This window comes from Ovis canadensis, chromosome 12 (genome assembly GCF_042477335.2).
Source record: "Ovis canadensis isolate MfBH-ARS-UI-01 breed Bighorn chromosome 12, ARS-UI_OviCan_v2, whole genome shotgun sequence".
Taxonomy (NCBI): Eukaryota; Metazoa; Chordata; class Mammalia; order Artiodactyla; family Bovidae; genus Ovis; species Ovis canadensis.
The window spans coordinates 66,299,274-66,323,176 of NC_091256.1; the positions used below are offsets into that span (position 1 = coordinate 66,299,274).

The 23,903-nt window shown below is 38.2% G+C and overlaps 1 protein-coding gene across 6 annotated transcripts in view; it reads left to right on the forward strand.

Moving 5' to 3' along the window:
• Positions 1 to 23,903, forward strand: part of RABGAP1L (RAB GTPase activating protein 1 like) — a 726,983-nt gene that overhangs the window by 69,547 nt on the left and 633,533 nt on the right. For all 6 annotated transcript variants that reach the window (XR_011247784.1, XM_069546100.1, XM_069546103.1 and 3 more), the window contains exons 2-5: positions 6,263 to 6,433; positions 8,009 to 8,201; positions 17,630 to 17,840; positions 22,774 to 22,948. Coding sequence is in view for 5 of the 6 variants with exons in the window: in XM_069546100.1 (XP_069402201.1) it covers positions 6,296 to 6,433; positions 8,009 to 8,201; positions 17,630 to 17,840; positions 22,774 to 22,948 (717 nt within the window). In the remaining variant the exon portion in view is untranslated. The remainder of the gene's footprint in view (positions 1 to 6,262; positions 6,434 to 8,008; positions 8,202 to 17,629; positions 17,841 to 22,773; positions 22,949 to 23,903) is intronic.

The following is a 23,903-nucleotide window of genomic DNA, read 5'->3' on the forward strand; positions in this document are numbered from 1 at the left end:
CAATAAGAGTGAGTGGCAAAGAATCAGAGAAAAAAAGCTCAGAATTTGGGGAATTTCCAACATTTAAATGACAAGTAGAAGAGTGGTAACTGAAAAGGATTTGAAGAAGGATTGGCCATAGAAAGAACACCTGAAGTGTGTAATGTCGTGACAATCAAGCTTTCATGGGGCAGCCGGAAGGGTAAAAACTTGCTGCTAATACATACTGCATTTTCAGAAGCATATAATATGCAAGGGCTTCCCAGGTGGCGCTAGTGGTAAAGTCCCCGCCTGCCAATGCAGGAAACATGAGACACGGGTTCGATCCCTGGGTCAGGAAGATAACCTGGAAATGGCAGCCCACCGCAGTGTTGTTGCCTGGAGAATCCCACAGACAGAGGGAACCTAGCGGGTTACAGTCTGTAGGGTTGCCAAGAGTCAGACACAACTAAAGCGACTTAGCACACACACATAATATGCAAAATGAGAAAAACCTTTTAGAGGACAGATGAATGTGCTTGAAGGGTTTTAAAAAAGAAGTATGTTTACATACCTAGCAGAAATAAATGAAAGGTATGCCTTGGAGTTGGCAGTAATTATTCTTTGTTTTGATGTTATTAGAAACTTTGATTTTTCAATAATGTTAGGAAGTAGTTTTTTCAACTGTACCTTGAAGGGAAAAGTAATTTTTTTTCCTCCTTTTTTGATGAGAGTAATGGTGTTAGTGTCACCTACTGGTAAAATGAGATATTGCAGCCTTTTTTTTTTTTTTTAATGAGAAAGTGAACAAAACAACCTAATTAGAGAAAAAGAACATTTCTGGGGGAATTTTTGGCATGGGTCAGACTTACCATGGTTACGAGGTCCTGCATTCTTTAGCACTGATCTACTTGTCTGCTGAGAGGGCTCAAACCTTGTGCGCATCAGGACCCAGAGACCCCTACAGAGACTGAGCCAGAATTGTGTTTGAGTGTCTCCTGTGAAGTTACGGGTCAGCAGTGGCCTGCCTCAGGGGCAGGGGCTCTGGGTTCAGCAGACCTGGGTATGGCATAAGCCCTCTTGGAGGAGGTCGCCATTAACCCCATCATAGAGCCACCAGAACTTACATAGGATGGGGAAGCAGACTCTTGGAGGGCACAAACAGAACCTTGTGTGCTCCAGGACCCAGGAGAGAGGAGCAGTGACCCCACAAAAGACTGACCCAGACTTGCCCATGAGTGTCCAGGGGTCTCTGACAGAGGCGTGGGTCGACGGTGGCCCGCTGCAGGGTCAGGGGCACTGAGTGCAGCAGTGCCTGCATGGGACCTTTCAAAGGAGGTCACCATTATCTTCATTACCTCCACCATAGTTTGGCCTCAGGTCAAACAACAGGGAGGGAACACAGCCCTGCCCATCAACAAAATTTGATTAAAGATTTATTGAGCATGGCCCATCAGAACGAGACCCAGATTCCCCCTCAATCTGTCTCTCCCATCAGGAAGTGTCCATAAGCCTCTTATCCTTATCCATCAGAAAGAAAGAAAGAAAGTGAAGTTGCTCAGTCGTGTCCGACTCTTTGCGACCCCTTGGACTGTGGCCCACTAGGCTCCTCCGCCCATGGGATTCTCCAGGCAAGAACACTGGAGTGGGTTGCCATTTCCTTCTCCAGGGGATCTCCCCAACCCAGGGATCGAACCCTGGTCTCCCACATTGCAGGCAGACGCTTTAACGTCTGAGCCACCAGGGAAGCGGCAGATGGAATGGAAACCACAATCACAGAAAACTAACCAAACAGAGACCACAGCCTTGTCTAGCTCAGTGAAACTATGAGCCATGCCGTGTAGGGCCACCCAAGATGGATGGGTCATCTTGGAGAGTTCTTACAAAATGTGGTCCACTGGAGAAGGGAATGGCAAACCACTTCAGTATTCTTACCTTGAGAACCCCATGAGCAGTATGAAAAGGCAAGAAGATAGGGCACTGAAAGATGAACACCCCAGGTCGGTAGGTGCCCAAAATGCTACTGGAGAACAGTGGAGAAATAACTCCAGAAAGAATGAAGAGACGGAGCCAAAGCAAAAACAACACCCAGTTGTGATGTGACAGGTAATGGAAGTAAAGTCTGACATTAATAAAGAGCAGTATTGCATAGGAACCTGGAATGTTAGGTCCATGAATCAAGGCAAATTGGAAGTGGTCAAGCAGGAGATGGTAAGAGTGAACATTGACATTTTAGGAATCAGTGAACTAAAATGGATTGGAATGGGTGAATTTAACTCAGATGATCATTCTATCTATTACTGTGGGCAAGAATCCCTTAGAAGAAATGGAGTAGCCATCAGAGTCAACAAAGAGTCCAAATGCAGTAATTGAATGCAATCTCAAAAGCGACAGAATGATCTGTTTGTTTCCAAGGCAAACCATTCAATATCACGGTAATCCAAGTCTATGCCCTGGCCAGTAATGCTGAAGAAGCTGAAGTTGAATGGTTCTATGAAGACCTACAAGACCTTCTAGAACTAACCCCCCCAAAAGATGTTCTTTTCATTATAGGGGATTGGAATGCAAAAGTGAGAAGTCAAGAGTACCTGGAGTAACAGGCAAATTTGGCCTTGGAGTACAAGGTGAAGCAGGTCAAAGGCTAACAGAGTTATGCCAAGAGAACGCACTAGTCATAGCAAACACCCTCTTCCAACAACGCAAGAGAAGACATGGACATCACCACATGGTCAATACCAAAGTATGAATGATTTTATTCTTTGTAGCCAAAGATGGAGAAGCTCTATACAGTCAACAAAAACAAGACTGGAAGCTGACTGTGGCTCAGATCATGAACTCATTGCTAAATTCAGACTTAAATTGAAGAAAGTAGGGGAAACCACTAGACCATTCAGGTATGACCTAAATCAAATCCCTTACAATTATACAGTGGAAGTGACATAGATTCAAAGGATTAGATCTGATAGACAGAGTGCCGGAAGAACTATGGACAGAGGTCCGTGACATTGTACAGGAGGCAGGGATCAAAACCATCCCCAAGAAAAAGAAATGCAAAAAGGTAAAATGATTGCCTGAGGAGGGCTTATAAATAGCTAAGAAAAGAAGAGAAGTGAAAGGCAAAGGAGAAAAGGAAAGATATACCCATTTGAATGCAGCATTCCAAAGAATAGCAAGGAGAGATAAGAAAGCCTTCCTCAGTGATCAATGCAGAGAAATAGAGGAAAACAATAGAATGGGAAAGACTAGAGATCTCTTCAAGAGAATTAGAGATACCAAGGGAACATTTCATGCAAAGATGGGCTCAATAAAGGACAGAAATGGTATGGACCTAACAGAAGCAGAAGATATGAAGAAGAGGTGGCAAGAACACACAGATGAACTGTAAAAAAAAGGTCTTTATGACCAAGATAACCATGATGGTGTGATCACTCACCTAGAGCCAGACATCTTGGAATACGAAGTCAAGTGGACCTTAAGAAGCATCACTACGAACAAAGCTAGTGGAGGCAATGGAATTCCAGTTTAGCTGTTTCAAATCCTAAAAGATGATACTGTGAAAGCATTGCACTCAATATGCCAGCAAATTTGGAAAACTCAGCAGTGGCCACAGGACTGGAAAAGGTCAGTTTTCATTCCAATCCCAAAGAAAGGCAATGCAAAAGAATGCTCAAACTATCACTATCACACAGTTGCACTCATTTCACAGGCTAGCAAAGTAATACTCAAAATTCTCCAAACCAGGCTTCAACCGTATGTGAACTGTGAACTTCCAGATGTTCAAGCTGGTTTTAGATAAGGCAGAGGGACCAGAGATCAAATTTCCAACATCTGCTGGATCATCACAAAAGCAAGAGAGTTCCAGAAAACCTGGTTTATTGACTATGCCACAGTCTTTGACTGTGTGGATCACAACAAACTGTGGAAAATTCTGAAAGAGATGGGAAAACCAGACCACCTGACCTGCCTCTTGAGAAACCTGTATGTAAGTCAGGAAGCAACAGTTACAATTGGACATGGAACAACAGTCTGGTTCCAAATGGGAAAAGGAGTACATCAAGGCTGTATATTGTCACCCTGCTTATTTAACTTATATGCAGAGTACATCATGAGGAACTCTGGGCTGGAGGAAACACAAGCTGGAATCAAGACTGCCGGGAGAGATATAAATAACCTCGGATATGCAGATGACTCCACCCTGAAAGTGAAGAACAACTAAAGAGCCTCTTGATGAAAGTGAAAGAGGAGAGTGAAAAAGTTGGCTTAAAGCTCAACATTCAGAAAACGAAGATCATGGCATCCAGTCCTATCACATCATGGCAAATAGATGGGGAAATAGTGGAAACAGTGGCTGACTTTATTTTTTGGGGTTGCAAAATCACTGCAGATGGTGATTGCAGCCATGAAATTAAAACACTCTTACTCCTTGGAAGGAAAGTTATGACCAACCTAGAACAGCATATTCAAAAGCAGAGACATTACTTTGTCAACAAAGGTCCGTCTAGTCAAGGCTATGGTTTTTCCAGTGGTCATGTATGAATGTGAGAGTTGGATTATAAAGAAAGCTGAGCGCAGAAAAATTTATGCTTTGAACTGTGGTATTGTAGAAGAGTCTTGAGAGTTTTTGGACTGCAAGGAAATAATACCAGTCAATTCTCAGGGAAATCAATCCTGAATATTCATTGGAAGGACTGATGTTGAAGCTGAAACTCCAATACTTTGGCCACGTGATGCGAACTGAGTCACTGGGAAAGACTTATGCTGGGAAAGATTAAAGGCATCACCGATTCGATGGACATGAGTTTGAGTAAAGTCCGGGAGTTGGTTATGGACAGGGAAGCCTGGCGTGCTGCAGTACATGGGGTTGGAAAGCGTTGGCTACTAGTGAGCAACTATACTAAACTGAACTTGTCCTTCCTCCCTGACTTATTAACCCCTTTGTCACTGAGCAGATTGTTTAACATAAGGTTCTTTTTTTTTAATCTTCCTGCTTTCAGCTCAAATATTTCCCTTTCAGAGAGTCTTTTCCTACTACCTCCCTTTAAGTCGTCTGTATACTCCTTACAGCTCTTCTTTGCTATATTAGGCTGTTGTGTTTTCTTCATAGCCTGTTGAATGATTTGGGATTTCCTTCCTTCCTTGCTTGTTTCCTCACGAGCTATAAGCTCCAGGAGAGGAGACATCTTGTTTGCCTTATTCACTCATGTAACCCCAAATGTTGAGTATAGTGACTCTTACGTAGTGTACATGTTCAGTTAAATTTAGTTGTATGAATATTTGGATTTCTGGAAGTGACAGAGAATGTTGAGTTTCTATGGTGTGAAGTGAAAGTGAGCCGCTCAGTTGTGTCCAACTCTTTGCGACTCCATGGACTTTACAGTCCATAGATTTTTCTAGGCCAGAATATTGGAGTGGGTAGCCTTTTCCTTCTCCACAGGATCTTCTCAACCCAGGGATTGAACCCAGGTCTCTCGAGTTGCAGGCGGATTCTTTACCAGCTGAGCCACCGGGGAAACCCAAGAATACTGGAGTGGGTAGCCTATCCCTTCTCCAGCAGATCTTCCTGACTCAGGAATCAAACCGGGGTCTCCTGTATTGTAGGTGGTTTCTTTACCAGCTGAGCTACTAGAGATCTATATTGAAGACGGTATTGAGATCTATATAGAACACGGTATTTGAATACTGCTGCATGAGTGCAGTATAAAGCTTTGCTCCCCTTGCCACCCTGCCCCCACTCCCCATTTTCTGCTTCCTATAGATAAGTGGTTTTGTGTCTGGAAAGGAAAAGATACATGGCTTAGAATGTTGAATTCTGTATTAATCAGTCAACTTAAATGACACAGAAAAAATATTTTAAGGTACAATGCTTATTAGTGTGAGGAGATGTTATGCAGACATTTGGATTTGGTTATTAAGTCACCAGTGAATGTATTTTTGTGTGTGAATTTGTATTTACTTCTAGCTTATTTCCTATTTTTTATATTTATTAAAAAGGACAAAAAGTATTTCTCAGAGAAATATAGAGAGTGCCTCATAGTAGTAAATCCTTTTAGTTGAGATATGGGCAGGTTTGTGTTGTTGTGCAGGGAACAATATGGTTCTTTTAGTCTGGAAACTCAGTGTACATCTCTATTATGTGGCCCAGTCCCAGAAGGTAGACTCCCTAGTTTTGAGATGATTATCTATCTAGCCAGCAGAATTCCTTGCCTGAACCATGTTTAAAGGCCCCCAGAAAATTGATTCAGGTACTCAATAGTTCATGTTTTTATTTACCAGTTTTTTTCTTAATCCTTGTGGTTTTGACCAGGTGGATGTGGAAAGAGAAGTTTGCAGAACTGAAATGGAGGTCAGAGCTTCATTACGGAAGGTTAGTGGGTCATCGGATTCTGTGACTACACTCAACAGTGAAGAATTTGTTTTGGTTCCTCAGCATGGAGGTGATACTTCTACAAAAGATGATGAAAAACCTGAACTGAAGGTATTTTTTCCTTTTCTACAAATGATCTTATTTTAAATTATTCCTTTTAACTAGGTGCAACTTATCTTAGGAAGTATATACAATCCAGAGTTTTTTCTCAAGTACTCACTTTGAGAATAGAATCAATGTTTGATTTATCCAGAGACTTAATTGTTAGGTTTGTTATTTTTAATGTATTTTATTTTTGGTTGTTTATCATTTAGAATTCAGAAAGAAGAAATAGGAGGGAAAAAAGAAGAGAAAGGATAATTGGCAAGTTAGACTTAATGGTTAAATCTTACATCAGTTTAATTTATCTGGATACTTTTGCCTCTCTTACTGCTGCTGGGTTTTAAAAATTACTTATATAAATATGTAGTTATGTATTACTTTCACTTGAGAGACTTTGCTTTATGATTTTTATGCTTTAAGTCAGCTTGTAGCATTCATCTGTGTGATTAACACTTGTCTGAATATTTTTTAAGTATATGTTTTGTAATTTTAGTCATTGAGATTTTATTTAGATGTGGTCCTTTTTATTTTTCATTTTTATGTTGCCTTTTTGTTAGGCAGCATAACATTTGAGTTATCAAAAAAAGTCTTTCTTTGAAGCTGTTTACCAATTCAAGTATGTATGTGATATATATATTTTTTTCTTGCAAACAGATATATGTATGGTGTTTGACCAAATGAAAACTGTTTTCTTATTTATAAATAAAACCAAACAAACTCAGGTATATATCTATGGGACTTGCATAACCACCTTCTAGATATAGGGAGAGAGAAATTAGCCTAAAATGCTATATATTATTTATGACTTGTATTTAGTATTAGTTATGATACAAAGGTATGTTAGTATGTTAATCTAATAAAATATCAATCTAATAAAACATCTAATTGATAAAAATTAGATGATTACTCATTTTACATAATGTTGAGGATATATAGTTTTATAATTTCATTAAAATAGTCAATAGATTCCTTTTAATTTATTGAACTATCTGTATTTAAATAAATAGCTATTTAAATTCATTTAACTCTGTTTTCACATTAATGTGCTTAAGGCATTTATTTACTTATGCCTGGTGTGTTTCACTTTGCTTTTAAGAAAAAGGTCAGCCAACTTAAATACAAGGAAATTACTGATACTCCTTGGCTGCTCAAGCAAAATTTATAAAGAGATCACAAACATATTTATGTTATGATAACATAAAATATGACCTTTTAAATGATATTAACACTATATATTGTCTATTTAAACTTATCCATTTTTCTCTTTAAAACACATAAATTTAGGATTACTTGATTTTTAGAATGTGTTACTAAAAGGTAAAAAAAGAAGAAAAAAAAACCCCAAAAATCTCTGTAAGTAAGCTCTTAGACCAAATATAGTTGGAAACTGCCTTAGGTGTTTCTGGAGAATCCTTTTCTGAAACTAATAGTCCTCTATTGTTTTTTTGTTTTTTTAAAACTCAGATTTTTCTGTTATATCTCAAGAAATTAGTACAACTAATTCTTGGTATTCAGTAACTATTTTTTTTAGTAAGTTCTAGAACCATATTATGATTGAAAGGAATTGTTTTCCTTTGTCTGTAGATAGTTTCTAATGGTGATGAACAACTGGAAAAAGCCATGGAAGAGATTTTGAGAGATTCGGAGAAGGGGCAAAGTAGCCTTCCTGTTGATTGTCCAAGTTCCAGTGAGATTTCAGACCATTCATTTGGAAATATTTCAGCCAGGCAAACAAATAAGCCATCTCTTCAGTTAATTTTGGATCCATCAAATACAGGTACTATATTGAACTCTTAGAAACTGTCAGAGAAAAAGTGATGATGAAAATTTTAAGATGAAAATCAGAAAATTTTATTAGCTTAATTTTCTAAGATCAAGGCCACCAACTTTACAGTTCTGGTTGAGAGTTCCCACTTTGGTTCTTAAGCTTCTGTTTGTATCTCTACCTTTAAAATCACTCTCAGTGTTGTTTGAGAACTGATACTATGTCTGGGTACTCACTTTGCTGTGGTACTCATTTTTCCCATTAATTTCAACCATGAAATTAAAAGACGCTTGCTCCTTGGAAGAAACTAGACAGCATATTAAAAAGCAGAGATGTCACTTTAACAACAAAGGTCTGTATAGTCAAAACTATGGTTTTTCTAGTAGTCATGTAGGGACGAGAGTGGGACCATATAGAAGTTTGACCTCTGAAGAATTGATGCTTCAAATTGTGGTGCTGGAGAAGACTCTTGAGAATCCCTTGGACTGCATGGAGATCAAACCAGTCAATCCTAAAGGAAATTAACCCTGAACGTTCTTTGTAAAGACTGATGCTGAAATTGAAGCTCCAATACTTTGGCCACCTGATGTGAAGAGCCAAGTCATTGGAAAAAATCCTGATGCTAGGAAAGACTGAAGGCAGAAGGAGAAGCAGGTGGCAGAGGATGAGAAGATTGGAAAGCATCACCGACTCAGTGGGCATGAATTTGAGCAAATTCCAGGAGATAGTGGAGGACAGGGGAGCCTGGTGTCCTGTAGTCCATGTGTTCACAGAGTTGGACATGGCTTAGTGATTGAACGATGACTTGGAATATAGTAGATCTTCAATAAAAGCTTAACAAATGAATAAATTCTTGGGTATCAAAGAATAATTAATATATACATCCTTTCATATGATGTGCCTTCTTATTCAGTTTAAATACAGTTATTTTAAATTATAATTTGTGAAAATTCTAAGTAAAATAGCATATCAACTCCATCAGTGTAATAATACTGTAAAAGTGTTTATTACAGTATAATAAATGATAAATACATGCATGAATAAGTAGGATTTATAGTAGGAATACCAGTCTTATAAGTGAAAATGATTTTGGATCAGGAAAAGGCAAACCCACCTCAACCCAACCCCTACTGGTTTAAACACTGGAGGTGTGGTTTGATCTCGTTTCTGGTAATATTTCTTTGTAAACTACTCAGCTTTGGTCTTCTCCATGTCATGGCTAGTTAGTAGCAGAAGTTGATAAGTAAGGTAAATGATTTGTTTATACCTGGTGGTTGCGAGAAAGGCTCTGGTGTTTTAACCATGGAACAAAAAGTTGTAAATTTTACTCTGGACCAACTGAACCATTTTGTTGTGGTCAAGGGAATGACATGAATCAATACATGCTGGTCTTGGTTATATTCAGATTCCTCACTAAGTCACTCAGCAGAAGAGATAGCGTCCCAATTGATTTAAGGCTGCGTGATCCATTTCTGCAGAGAAGGCAATGGCAACCCATTCCAGTACTCTTGCCTGGAAAATCCGATAGGCGGAAGAGCCTGGTAGGCTGTAGTCCATGGGGTTGTGAAGAGTCGGACACGACTGAGCGACTTCACTTTCACTTTTCACTTTCCTGCATTGGAGAAGGAAATGGCAACCCACTCCAGTGTTCTTGCCTGGAGAATCCCAGGGACAGGGGAGCCTGGTGGGCTGCCATCTGTGGGGTCGCACAAAGTCGGACTGAAGTGACTTAGCAGCAGCAGCAGCAGCAGCAGCAGCAGCAGCAGCGGCAGCAGCAGCAAATCCATTTCTGAATGTTTATGTAGGCTAAGTATAAATCTAGGCCAAAGTGCTACAAGCTAGCTAGTTTGTGCCTCCTGCAGTGTGAGGACACAGTGAAGAGATGTTGTCTAGAAAGTGAGCTCCCATGAGACAGCCATCTGCCAGAGCCTCAGTCATGGACTTCCCAGCATCCGGAGCTGCGAGAAATAAATGTCTGTTTGTAAGCCACCCATGTGGTATTTTGTTATACAGTAGCCTGAAAGAACTAAAACAAGAGTTTTCAGCTGCCCTTCATAGTTGCAGTTTTTGTTAAGAGAATTCTTGTGGTTAATTTAAAATAACGCCTAACTTCAGTGGTAAGGAACTACCTGGAAAGTATCTATATTTAAATGGGCTGAAGTGAATATTAAAGATATGTAGTTTGCCAGTGGTAAAATTGAATAGATAAATGCTTTTGTTTAAACATTGTTGGTTTAACTCATTGTTTAACTTTTTGGTTTTTGTCATTTGATAATCGTATATCCTGGCTACTTGGATTCAGCTGTACAGGGAATTTTTGCTAATTTTCAGCAATTTACTAAAATACTGTTTGGTTACATAATGAGTCTTCTCTTTCATGCTCTTTGTTACTCTTTGCATCTTTCTGCTGAGGAAGGGATAATAGAATTGAAAAAGAATGACTTGTATAAAACAATTTATAAGGATATGAACTTATTGCAGTGGTGTGTGATTTTACTAGATCTAAAAGTATTGGCTTGCTAAAAAATATTTTACTGTTTGCCTCCTTAACCGAGGACTTCTACTCGTCATGAAGGCTGCAGTTATGATACATTTAGTTGTGGATAGAATAGGATCCAGGTGGTGTCCAGAGATGTGTGTTTGCCATTACTTGGTTGCTGAAAGGATCACTAACTCTAAGAAATTTCATTTATTTACCAATTGATTTGTTTGGTGTATTATTGAGTGTTTAGTCTTTTAGAGACTGTTACAAGTACTGGGATTAGAAAGAGGATGGAACAATTCTTTCCCTTGAAGAGCTGATACTCTCTATAATTAAGAGCAGAATATACTTCATTTTGCTTCTAATTCATTCTATTTTAGACCTCTTTTAGCGATTAAGACATGTTTGGAGCTCAGACCTGGGTTTGAATCCAGGCTCTGTTTGTGGCTTGGGCAAGTTATTCCACTTCTCTAATGGTAAGTTATCTCATCTGTAAAATAGAGATAAAATAGAAACCATTTCATAGGGATTTAGAAGTTTAAATGATACCATCGGTATCATCCATAGAAAGTATTTTGTATTAATAAAATGTGTGGCACAAAGTGAGTACCAAATAAAATGTTTGTCATCATCAATAGTTCTGGAAATCTTGACCCTCAAAATAAAATTATACACAATTTTAAGTCTGAGCCTGATAGTTATAACATATCTGCTTAAAATGGGCCGTGGGCAGGGTGTAGGCCCTTTCTCTCCATTGACGTACCTAACCCCTGGAATTCTGTGGAGCAGTCAGTATTCTTTGAATAGTTGTTTTCCTTGAGTACTGTGAAGATGTTGTTCTGCTGTCTTCTCTTCTCCATAGTTTCTGATGAGAAATCTGCAGTCATTTGAATCATTTGTTGTTCCCTTGTTTGTAACATACTGTTTTTCTCTGTCTACTTTTATTTTTTTTTCTGTCTACTTTTAATATTTTCATTTTCCAGCAGTTTGATTATATGGGTATGATTTTCTTTGGATTTATCTTTATTGATGTTTATTGAGATTTTTGAATCTGTAAATTTGCATCTTTTATGAAATTTGGAAGTTTTTTTTAATGCATAGTCTTTTCCTCTAAGACAGCAAAAGTGTTACATTTTCCTACAATTCCTAAGACTCTTCATTGTTTCCAAATCTTGTTTCTCTCTTCTTTAGTTTAGAAAATTTCTGTTGATCTGCGCTCCAGTTTACTGGCTCTTAGTCCTGTTACCTCCTTTCTTTTGAGCCCATCCAGTGAATTTTTAATTTTAGATATTCTCTCTCTCTGGTTTTAAGTTTATCTTGTTCCTTTTTACATATTCTGTTCCTCAGCTGCAGATTTCAATATTTTCATTCATTCGGAATTTTTTCACCTTTATGCCACAGAGCATGGTTATAAAACCAGTTTTAGAGTCTTTTTCTGATGCTTCCAGCAGCTGCATCTTTTGGGTATTGGTATCTATTAACTGCTTTTTTCCCTTGACAGGTGGTCACCTTTGTTTGGTTTTTGTTGTTGTTGTTGTTAAGTAATTGAATTTTTTTCCAGACTTTCTGATTCTTACATTGAGATTGTGTTTCCGGGTAAAATCCTCTGAAGAATGTTGATTTTATTTTAGCAGGCAGTCCAGTTGGTTGCATCCAGACTGCAAGTTCTGTCTTGCTTTCTGGCTCCAAAGTCAGTCAGTTCTAAAACCTTTGCTATGCTTCTTTGGTCTGTTCCACACATGTATAGCATGGTGGTGAACCCCAAGACTTATGTTAGTTCAAACCAGAATTTAGGGGATTGCCTACTCCAACTCTCCTCCTCACGGTTCCCCCCATACTCTTTGGCTTCTTAGGCCCATTTTCCTTCTTCCCCTAAGTAGAAAGATGGGTTTCTTACTTAGAGTTTTTGTTGCTTTGTGCTGTTATGTGGTCTTGTATGACTAGAGTTAACTTCATGACAGAGTGGTGAGAGAAAGAAAGAAAAAAAATAGCAGAGGCTTCCTTTTTCTTTTTTGAACCACAAGAGCCTTGCCCCTTGCTTGGGTGTTTTACCTACTGAGAGGTTTCTTTTCAGGTTTCTTTTCTTCTCCCTGGAATTGTAGATGCTCCATTGTCTCCCCCAGTAGTACCGGCCCCCCCCCCCCGCCCCCACACTGCTGCAGCTCTGAGAACTGGGAGAGGAGAGAGAGAGAGAGAAATGTTATAACTCCCCAAACACTCTGTGGTTTACAAGGACTCCTTTTTCTGTTTTTTTTTGGCCAGATAGATTGGATTTCTCTCGAAGTTTTGTTGCTCACTGCACAGTTCTGCAACTTGGGCTGCCCTTAGATCAAATATGAGATACAAAGGATGAAAAAATATAAAAGGAAATTCAGTACTATACTGGTAGTCCTTCAGGTTTTGACTTCTCTATCCAATTTGTTGATTGTTATTTGCTTTTTAAAAAACGAAGCAAAACAAAAACAGTCCTAAGGTAGTTACTTTTTATATTCTGCCCACTGTTTTCAGTTAATAGATAGAAGCTGTAATAGACTTGTTACTTTGGCTTGACTGGCTCAGTTTGAGGGTCTTCAGTTCTGCTAGTTTTTTCTTTAGGTATTTTGAAGCTCTGGTATTAGGGTCATAGCCACTTTTTAAATTACGTTTTTCTTATAAATTGACCCTTTTGTTATTGTGAAAGGTCTGTTTTTCTCCTGTTACTGTTGATTGTTTTGAAGTCTGATTTTTCTGGTACTAATATACCCATTCTGGTTTTCTTGCAATTAGTGTTTACGTGGTGTATCTGTTTGCATGGTATATCTAATTTATTTCCTCTCTCCCTCCTTTCCTTCCTTCCTCTCTCTTTCTTTCATCTTTATGGAAATCTTGGTGGCTGAAGTGTAGGTAATAAATTGGAGAAAAGAAGAACTGAAAGTTACTGCTTTAGTAATTTGGGTAATGAGCCAAAGAAAAGTAGGATGAATTTAAGAGTTATTCAAGATATGAATAGTTGAATAGACATCTAATGAATTCAATTTTAGGCATACTAACTTATAGGATTTCCACATGGATATAACCAGCAGTCTGTTGTATTTTAAAGAAGTTAAACAGTAAGGAAAAAGTCGTATTTATGACTTTTGGTGCTCTTCAGTTTCCCTCTAGTTTCATTTTTCTTTAACATTCTTCTTATGTTCTTGATAATATAAGGAGCTTCTTTAACATTCTTGTTTTCTTAGGCAAATTAGAATTAGTTATATTCACCAAGAGAATCCTTCATTTCAGCTCTTGGATTTTTTGGCTCTAGAATTTCTTTTGGTTCTTTTTTTTCTGTCTTCGATTTTTCTCCTCCTTTTGTTAGGTGTTTTTCTTTAATTCTTCTACCATACTTATAATAGTTATTTTAAGAGGTCTTCCCTACTGATTTTGCCATCTGTCGTTTTTGCATCCATTTGTGTATTGCTTTTTATTTGGAGTATACAGAGTTTCATGAACCTGTGCATTACAAAGATTTTATAAAATATTTATTTCGTTAGAAAGCTTTTCCCACACCTTCCCTCTTGTGTAGGACTCCAGTTACACATAAGTTAGACCATTTGAACTACTTCATATACCATGTTCATCAGTCAATGAAGCCTGGTTTTACCAGTGGCTCTCGCATGTAATTATTTTTGCATAAGTACTTGCTCGGTTAACAAAATTCATTCTGTGCACACACGCACATAACATATTAACATTCAGTCTTAAAGTGTATTTGTAGTTTTTTCTTTTTTTTATATTGTATTTGTAGTTTTTTGTCTCTTTTGAAATAAAGTACACTGAACTGATTCAAAGCAGGGAGAAACATGCTTCAGTGATTGAAGAACATGGTAGATGAAATACTTCATTTTGAATGGCTTTAGTTTTTGAATAGAAAAAAAAGTGGTGAAGGGTGCATGATTTATTGAAAGCTGGAGTGGGGAGGTTTAGAATGGCTTTTGTGAATTATATATTAATATCCTGTAAGTATAATCTTGCTAATGAGAATTAGAGCATGCCACAAGGATCTAGTTTGGGTGAAACAGGCATGCTTAATATTGTACAGCATGGATAACAGGAAGAGTTGGAGACTAGCTGAATGGGGTTTTTAGGTGCGGATGGGGAGAGTGCGGAGGGGAAGCTTCATACTACCTGATAAATGCAGATGAATGCTCTCTAACCACAGTTGGGACTTTGCTACGTGCATGCTCTGCTAGAATTAAAGTGGATTTTTTAAAAAAAGAAATGGGGGAGCAGTCATAGGATGATTCATCAAAATAATTACTTTGAGGAAAAACTTCATTGGGATACTTTTGTAGAAGCCAGCAAGCCAGGATGGAACAAAATAAGGAGTTTGACTTTTGTTGATACTAGTGTGAGATGGAATATCTTAACCATTGTTGATTTTTGCTTAGGAAATTAGGCTGCTTAATAAATTTGATGTTATTTTCATTATTTTTTGGCACATTTACACTGTCTTTAGTATAGTTTTTTCTCCTCAATGTTTTATATCATTTGAACTCTGTATTTTTGACTTTTTAAAATACTAAGTTTAGACTTTTTTCCCTTTCCTCTAAACAAGTTATAGATAAGTAAGATAATACTTTGAGAGATCTGAAGTACAAAATGGCCAATTCCAGAACTCATAAGGTAGGATAAACATTAAAATAAATGAAAACACAGAGAGACCTAAATTTTTTAAAATTTGAAAACATTCACTGGATCATTGAAAAAGCAAGAGAGTTCCAGAAAAACATCTATTTCTGCTTTATTGACTCTGCCAAAGCCTTTGACTCTGTGGATCACAATAAACTGTGGAAAATTCTTCAAGAGATGGGAATACCAGACCACCTGACCTGCCTCTTGAGAAACCTATATGCAGGTCAGGAAGCAACAGTTAGAACTGGACATGGAACAACAGACTGACTCCAAATAGAAAAAGGAGTATGTCAAGGCTGTATATTGTCACCCTGCTTATTTAATTTATATGCAGAGTACATCATGAGAAACTCTGGGCTGGAAGAAGCACAAGCTGAAATCAAGATTGCTGGGAGAAATATCAATAACCTCAGATATGCAGATGATACCATCCTTATGGCGGAAAGTGAAGAACTAAAGAGCCTCTTGATGAAAGTGAAAGAGGAGAGTGAAAAAGTTGGCTTAAAGCTCAACATTCAGAAAACTAAGATCAGAGCATCTGATCCCATCAGTTCATGGCAAATAGATGGGGAAACAGTGGCTGACTTTATTTTTTGGGGTTGCAAAATCACTGCAGATGGTGACTGCAGCCATGAAATGAAAAGATGGTTACTACTTGGAAGGAAAGTTATGACCAACCTAGACAGCATATTCAAAAGCAGCAAAATTACTCTGTCAACAAAGGTCTGTCTAGTCAAGGCTATGGGTTTTCCAGTGGTCATGTATGGATGTGAGAGTTGGACTATAAAGAAAGCTGAGTGCCGAAGAATTGATGCTTTTGAACTGTGGTGTTGGAGAAGACTCTTGAGAGTCCCTTGGACTGCAAGGAGATCAACCAGTCCATCCTAAAGGAAATAAGTCCTGGGTGTTCATTGGTAGGACTGATGTTGAAGATGAAAGTCCAGTACTTTGGCCACCTGATGTGAAGAGCTGACTCATTTGAAAAGATCCTGATGCTTGGAAAGATTGAAGGCAGGAGGAGAAAGGGACGACAGGATGAGATAGTTGGATGGCATCACCGACTCAATGAACATGGATTTGGATGGACTCCAGGAGTTTGTGATGGACAGGGAGGCCTGAAATTTTGCAGTTCATGGGGTTGTAAAGAGTCGGACATGACTGAGTGACTGAAGTGAACTGAACTGAATTAATTTGTTTTAATTGGAGTACAGTTACTTTACAGTTTTGTGATGGTTTTTGCCATACATTGACATTAATCAGCCACTGGTGCACATGTGTCCCCCATCCTGAACACCCCTCCTATCTCCCTCCCCACTCATCCCTCTGGGTTGTCCCAGAGCACTGGCTTTGAGTGCTCTGCTTCATGCATCAAACTTGTACTGGTCATCTGTTTTACATATGGTAATATACATGTTTCAATGCTATTCTCTGAAATCATCCCACTCCTGCATTCTCCCATAGAATCCAAAAGTCTGTTCTTTACATCTGTGTCTCTTTTGCTGCCTTGCATATAGGGTGGTTACTGTCTTTCTAAATTCCACATATCTGTGTTAATATACAGTATTTATATTTCTCTTTCTGACTTATTTCAGTCTATATAATAGGCTCCAATTTCATCCACCTCCTTAGAACTGACTCAAATGTGTTCTTTTTTTATAGCTAAGTAATATCCCTTTGTGTATATGTACCACAACTTCCTTATCCATTTGTCTGCTGATAGACATCTAGATTACTTCCATGTCCTAGCTATCGTAAACAGTGCTGCAACGAACACTGGGGTACATCTGTCTCTTTCAGTTCTGGTTTCCTTGGTGTGTATGCCCAGCAGTGGGATTGCTAGGTCGTATGGCAGTTCTATTCCCAGTTTTTTAAAAGGAATTTCCACATTATTCTCCATAGTGGCTGTACCATTCTCACCCTTTTCTCCACACTCTCTCCAGCATTTATTGTTTGCAGACTTATTGATGGTGGCCATTCTGGCTAGCATGAGATGATACCTCACTGTGGTTTTGATTTGCATTTCTCTAATGAGTGATGTGGAGCATCTTTTCATGAGTTTATTAGCCATCTGTATGTCTTCTTTGGAGAAATGTCTGTTTAGGTCTTTTGCCCACTGTTTGATTGGGTTGTTTGTTTTTCTTGTATTGAGCTACACGAACTGCTTGTATATTTTGGAGATTAATTCTTTGTCAGTTGGAGACCTAAATTTTATTTGCAATTTTTTCATTTGTTTTTGGACAGTAGGTGAAATTATACTGGGAAGTTTTACATTAACTTTTGGGTGTTTCTTTTTTTCTTTCCTCAGAAATTTCTACACCCAGACCATCTTCTCCAAGTGAAATACCTGAAGAGGATAGTGTTTTATTTAACAAACTGACCTATTTAGGATGTATGAAGGTCTCTTCCCCACGTAATGAAGTGGAAGCTTTACGGGCAATGGCAACTATGAAATCTTCCTGTCAGCACCCCTTTCCCGTTACTCTGTATGTGCCAAATGTTCCAGAAGGTTCTGTGAGGTAAGCTCTAATCTTTTTTTACCGCCCTTAGACACATATGAAGTATTTTTTGGATAGTGGTGATAATATTTTATCATGAACGAGGCCATGGACTTAACTTTGACTTCACTTTTACTCTGTAGCTGTGCAAGGCAAACATGTTTAGGTTTAGACTGTATTCCTTATTTGCTTGGGGCATTTGTAAAATTTGCTTAGAATACTAAATGCACCTGTAACTAAAAATATCTACGATTTGTGTTTTACCTTGTCATTTAACAGTGATTCAGAAAATGACTGTTTCCTAGATTTTAAGCTCTTTACATCAGACTAGAAAGAAGCTAAATGGCTTTTTCTCATATGCTTTGCTGGAGTAATTTTTAATGTTATCTGAATCTTGAATTTCTTTTTTTTTTGGCCTGGCTCTATTTATTTGTTTTGCATAGTATCTGGAATCAATTCATCACATTATTAGTTGGAGAGAATTACGGCCAGCATATGTGGCATGTTGTGCTCTGTGGATATGTAAATACAACCCATTTATTTTATTTGGGCTTCCCTTCTGGCTCAGACAGTAAAGAATCTGCCTGCAATGCAGGAGAGTCACGTTTGATCGCTAGGTTGGAAAGATATCCCCTGGAGAAAGGAATGGCTGCCCACTCCAGTATTCTTGCCTAGAGAGTTCCACAGACAGAGGAGCCTGACAGGCCAGTCCATGGGGTTGCAAAACAGTTGGACAGGACTGAACAACTAACCCTTTATTTATTATTTTTACTAGAGTATAATTGCTTTGCAATGTTGTGTTTGTTTCTGCTGAACAGCGAAGTGAGTCAGCTTTATGTTGAACCTTGAATTTCTTTAAATGTAAATCAGATACTGTTATTTTCCTACATTTAGCCTATCAGTGTCCTCCAGTCACACTTGTGATTATTTTTGAAGTTCTTTCTTACCATGTCTGCCCCTTATGATCTGCTTTGACCTGATCGTCTCTCCCACCTTCTCTGTTCTCTCGCTTCTGTCACTACATGTACTTCATTCATTTGCTCTCTTCCTGTCATAGTAGCCTCTTTGTCCTTTCTCAAAGGTAGTCATGAATCCTGCCGTAGGACCTATCAGTCAGGAGTCCTCCCATGGGGCTTTTGTGTGGTCTCTTTACTTTGCCCAAGACAAGCTTTCCTTGGTTTTCCAGTGACTCTTTCACTTCTGTCCAGTTTCACCTCAAGAAACCTTTTATTGAAAGAAGTCTTTTTTTTTCTCCCTGTTTTTCTTAATAGGGTTTACTTTTGAGAGTGATTTTAGGTTCACAGCAAAATTGAGCAGAAAGTACAGAGATTGCTCATATCCCAGATAGGCACCCCCACCTTCCCCAAACACACACTTCCCTCACCATCAACATCCTCTTCCATGTGGTACATCTGTTACAGTTGATGGAACTATACTGACATGTTTTAGAAAGTCTACCTTAGAAAATTTACCTTAGGGTTCCCTCTTGGTGGTGTACATGCTGTGAGTTTGGACAAATATATAATGATATGTATCCAGCATTAGAGTATCATGTAGAGTACTTTCACTGTCCTGAAAAATCCTGCCTTCTGCCAGTTCAGCTGTCCCTTCCTACAGCCCCTGACAACCGCTAATCTTTTTACTGTTACCCATAGCTTTTGCATTTTCCGGTAAAGTATATAGTTGAAATCATGTAATAAATAGCCTTTTCAGATTGGCCTCTTTTACTTAATATTAGACATTTAACTTTCTTACATGAATTTTTGTGGCTTGGTAGCTCATTTCTTTTTAGTGCTGAATTACGTGCTATTGTCTGGGTATACCACAATTTGTTTATCCATTGGCCTATGGAAGAATGTTGTGATTGCATCCATGTTTTGGTGATTATGGATAGAGCTTCTTTAAACATCTGTGTGCAGGGTTTTAACTCATTTGAATAATACCAAAGAATGTAATTGCTAGATCATACAGTATGATTAGTTTTGTAAGAAACTGTCAAACTATCAAAATAAACCTCCTTTGATCTTATCATAACCATCCTTCTTTGTTTTCACTGGGCCTTTTTCCCTTCAAAGTACTTTTCTTTGCCTTGATATTACAAATTTATTTTTTTGTTTATTGTTTCTCTTCCTTGCTAGAATGTCAGTTCCATGGAAGCAAGTTATTGGTATTTCTTCCTGCTGCAGCTTCATTGCCTGGAGCAGTTTTGGTCCACAGCAGGTTTTTAGTAAATATTTGCTGAATGAATCCATAAATGAACCAAGTCTAGGAAATCAGGTTAAATGTATCTTCAGTTCAGTCACTCAGTCGTGTCTGACTCTTTGCCACCCCATGGACTGCAGTACACCAGGCTTCCCTGTCCATTTCCAATTCCCAGAGTTTACTCAAACTCATGTCTGTCGAGTCAGTGATGTCATCCGACCATCTCATCCTCTGTTGTCTCCTTCTCTTCCCGCCTTCAATCATTCCCAGCATCAGGGTCTTTTCAAATGAGTCAGTTCTTTACATCAGGTGGCCAAAGTATTGGCCTATACTATTCTCTGAAGGCTGATTTAAGTCTTTTTCAAAACCTTTCTGATTTGCCTCATTCTCTGAAGTTTAAAATGTGGGAAAAGCACTAAGTACCAAAATAAAAGCAATACAGATTTACAAGATTTTGGTAAAAATGCATTGATTTTTCAGGAAAGGGTTTTGTAGATGGACTGTTTGTATAATATCTCTTATAACTGTCAAAATGCCTTTCACTGTTACCTGTTGAATTTCACAGTGCCAAACATGCCTTAACAAAGATTTAAGTGTTTTGATTTGTCTCTCTATTCCTAATGGGTACCCCTTAGTTTCACCACTTGAGATCCTGAAGTAGTCTTGAGGTTTTGGATCAATGCAAAACCTTAGGATTTATACAGGGAAAGTGAGAGAAATATTTGAAAAATTCCACAAATTCCTTTTACCTCTTAAATTTCATTAAGTTCATCTTTGGAACCACTCTGACCTTTTTTAGGGTAAGAGAGGTCTTTGTTGAACAATGAATGACCTGGGACTTAGATAAACAGACAGGTATTGCTTTAAATAGAAATGAAGGAGAAGGCAATGGCAACCCACTCCAGTACTCTTGCCTGGAAAATCCCATGGCCGGAGGAGCCTGGTAGGCTGCAGTCTACGGGGTCGCACAGAGTTGGACACGACTGAAGCGACTTGGCGGCAGCAGCAGCAGCAGCAGCAGCAGCAGCAGCAGCATACAGTTACAAGCATAATGTAGATGGATCCTAAACTACATATCATGTGTAATTCATAAATGAGATTGTGTTTACATAAAGAAATGATCCTCTTAAGTGTAGAATTAATGGACTTTTAGATATGCAGATGACAACACCCTTAGGGTAGAAGTGAAGAGGAACTAAAAAGCCTCTTGATGAAAGTGAAAGAGGAGAGTGAAAAAGTTGGCTTAAAGCTCACCATTCAGAAAACTAACATCATGGTATCTGGTCCCATCACTTCATGGGAAATAGATGGGGAAACAGTGGAAACAGTGTCAGACTTTATTTTGGGGGCCTCCAAAATCACTGCAGATGGTGATTGCAGCCATGAAATTAAGACGCTTACTCCTTTGAAGGAAAGTTATCACCAACCTAGATAGCATATTCAAAAGCAGAGACATTACTTTGCCAACAAAGGTCCATCTAGTCAAGGCTATGGTTTTTCCAGTGGTAATGTATGGATATGAAAGTTGGACTGTGAAGAAAGCTGAGTGCCGAAGAATTGATGCTTTTGATCTGCGGTGTTGGAGAAGATTCTTGAGAGTCCCTTGGACTGCAAGGAGATGGAACCAGTCCATTCTAAAGGAGATCAGTCCTGGGTGTTCATTGGAAGGACTGATGCTAAAGCTGAAACTCCAATACTTTGTCCACCTCATGAGAAGAGTTGACTCATTGGAAAAGACTCTGATGCTGGGAGGGATTGGGGGCAGGAGGAGAGGGGGACGACAGAGAATGAGATGGCTGGATGGCATCACTGACTCGATGGACGTGAGTCGGAGTGAACTCCAGGAGTTGGTGATAGACAGGGAGGCCTGGCGTGCTGCGATTCATGGGATTGCAAAGAGTCGGACATGACTGAGCGACTGAACTGAACTGAACTGACAGAATATCCTTTCTGTGTTGGTGCTTGTATTTAAGACTGTAAATCTCATCAGCTTTTGCACAGTTAATGTCTCTATTAGACTCTTTAGAAAAGTATCTTTTATGGTTAATAAAATGTAAAGACTATACCTGCTATCATACTAGCTTTCATTCTTACATATTTTCACAGGGAACCTATTTTAATGAATTTATTTTGAGAAGTTTTAAATCAAATTCTATGTCAGGATTTTACATTAATGTCCAATAGGTGGTTAGATTTGTTCAGTGTTAAAATAGGTATTATGGTAACTTCCTCATCAGTTAAATTACTAATTTAAAGTATAACATGTTTTTTATTAAGGAAAGCTAACTTATAGAGAAGTTTGGCTGAGAATAGACAACTGTTAAGGCTCTTTGTTGTACAGAATTCTGTGCTTTAATAGATCATGATGTTGTAATAGGAAAAAAAAAAAAATGAGCTCTCCAGGGATGGGTTTGTTCTGTTTTTTTTCTGGGTGTTTCTTTTGCTATAACAGAAGAAGTGTAGTATTTAGGGATGGGTGACATTAATTTTACCAGGCAGTGTATCCTTGGCTTTGAGATGAAGTGAATTGGATCATAGGACACAAAAGTGAAGTAACTATGAAAAGAAGATAAATGATTTGTGTGTGTGTGTGTGTATAATAAAAATATGAAGATAATTTGTTTTCTTGGGTTATTATTAGTACCAGTTTATTTTTGTGATTTTAATATAATTGTATGTTACTGGCCTAATAAAACTGCCTTTGCTCTTTGCTAGTTAATATTTAATCTCATCTCTCATAACTGTCTTGCAGAATCATAGACCAATCCAACAATGTGGAGATAGCATCTTTTCCGATTTATAAGGTACTGTTCTGTGCGCGTGGCCATGACGGGACGACAGAGAGCAGTTGCTTTGCGTTTACAGAGAGTTCCCATGGTTCTGAAGAATTCCAGATACATGTCTTCTCCTGTGAAATTAAAGAAGCAGTAAGTATGATATTTTGTAGCAATTTGCTATTGAGATGACTCAGTATTTGATTTGAGTCAACTATAGTTGAAATCAAATCAACTATTTGATTTCACTGTCAAATAATTTAGTATGTATGACCAAATACCATGTTACATAATAAGTTTGGAGTATCTTTCTAAATAGAAAGTTAATATTTGTGATGGCATAGAATGAAATGTGGAAATTTAAATCTGGTTACTCTGTGCTCTGAAGTGGTACTCTCAGTTTAACATATGTAACAGAAAAATCCCACTTGATCAGCTGTCCTCCCATCCCACCATGGTGGTAATTACTCAGGCTTAGAAGGGAAGAGTATTTTTGCCCCTCTTTTATTGTTTTGCCCAAGTTGGTTGTTCTCTGTGACTTTAAAAGATGTCTATAACAATACCTGTTTCTCTACTGAGCCTTCCACTTAGGCGTTGCACTGAGATTGTGTTGTAGATCTCTGTGGTTTTCACTTGTGATCATTTACTATGTGCATTTGTTCAGAGGCTGGCTTTTGTTCTATAAAACTGTTTTAATTGTAAATGCAGATGCTCCTATTCAGCAGAACTGTTTGAAGATGCCAGTAAGTTCCTCACACTAATGGTTAAATGTTAGTTTATTTTTAGACTCAGAGTCAAATGGCTGTTACATATATACATGGGGAAATTGCTTTCTTTTTGGTATCTGTTGAATTCTTCTCAAATTAAAAATAAGTTGCACTTTTAGAACTTTGGTAATTATACAGTAACTTTTAGAGGCATTAATAAGTGGGTTTGGATGGACAAATCTCAGGTGTGTTTGCTTTTGGAAATATAAATTGTCAGCAGAAAATGCTAAAAGCAGCAGTTACTCTGTTTTCTCTTTACTGTGAAACGTAAATAAACCATTTTATTAACAGGAGTTCTGAGAGTTTATTTCTGGCCACAACATGGGAACTCATAGAAATGT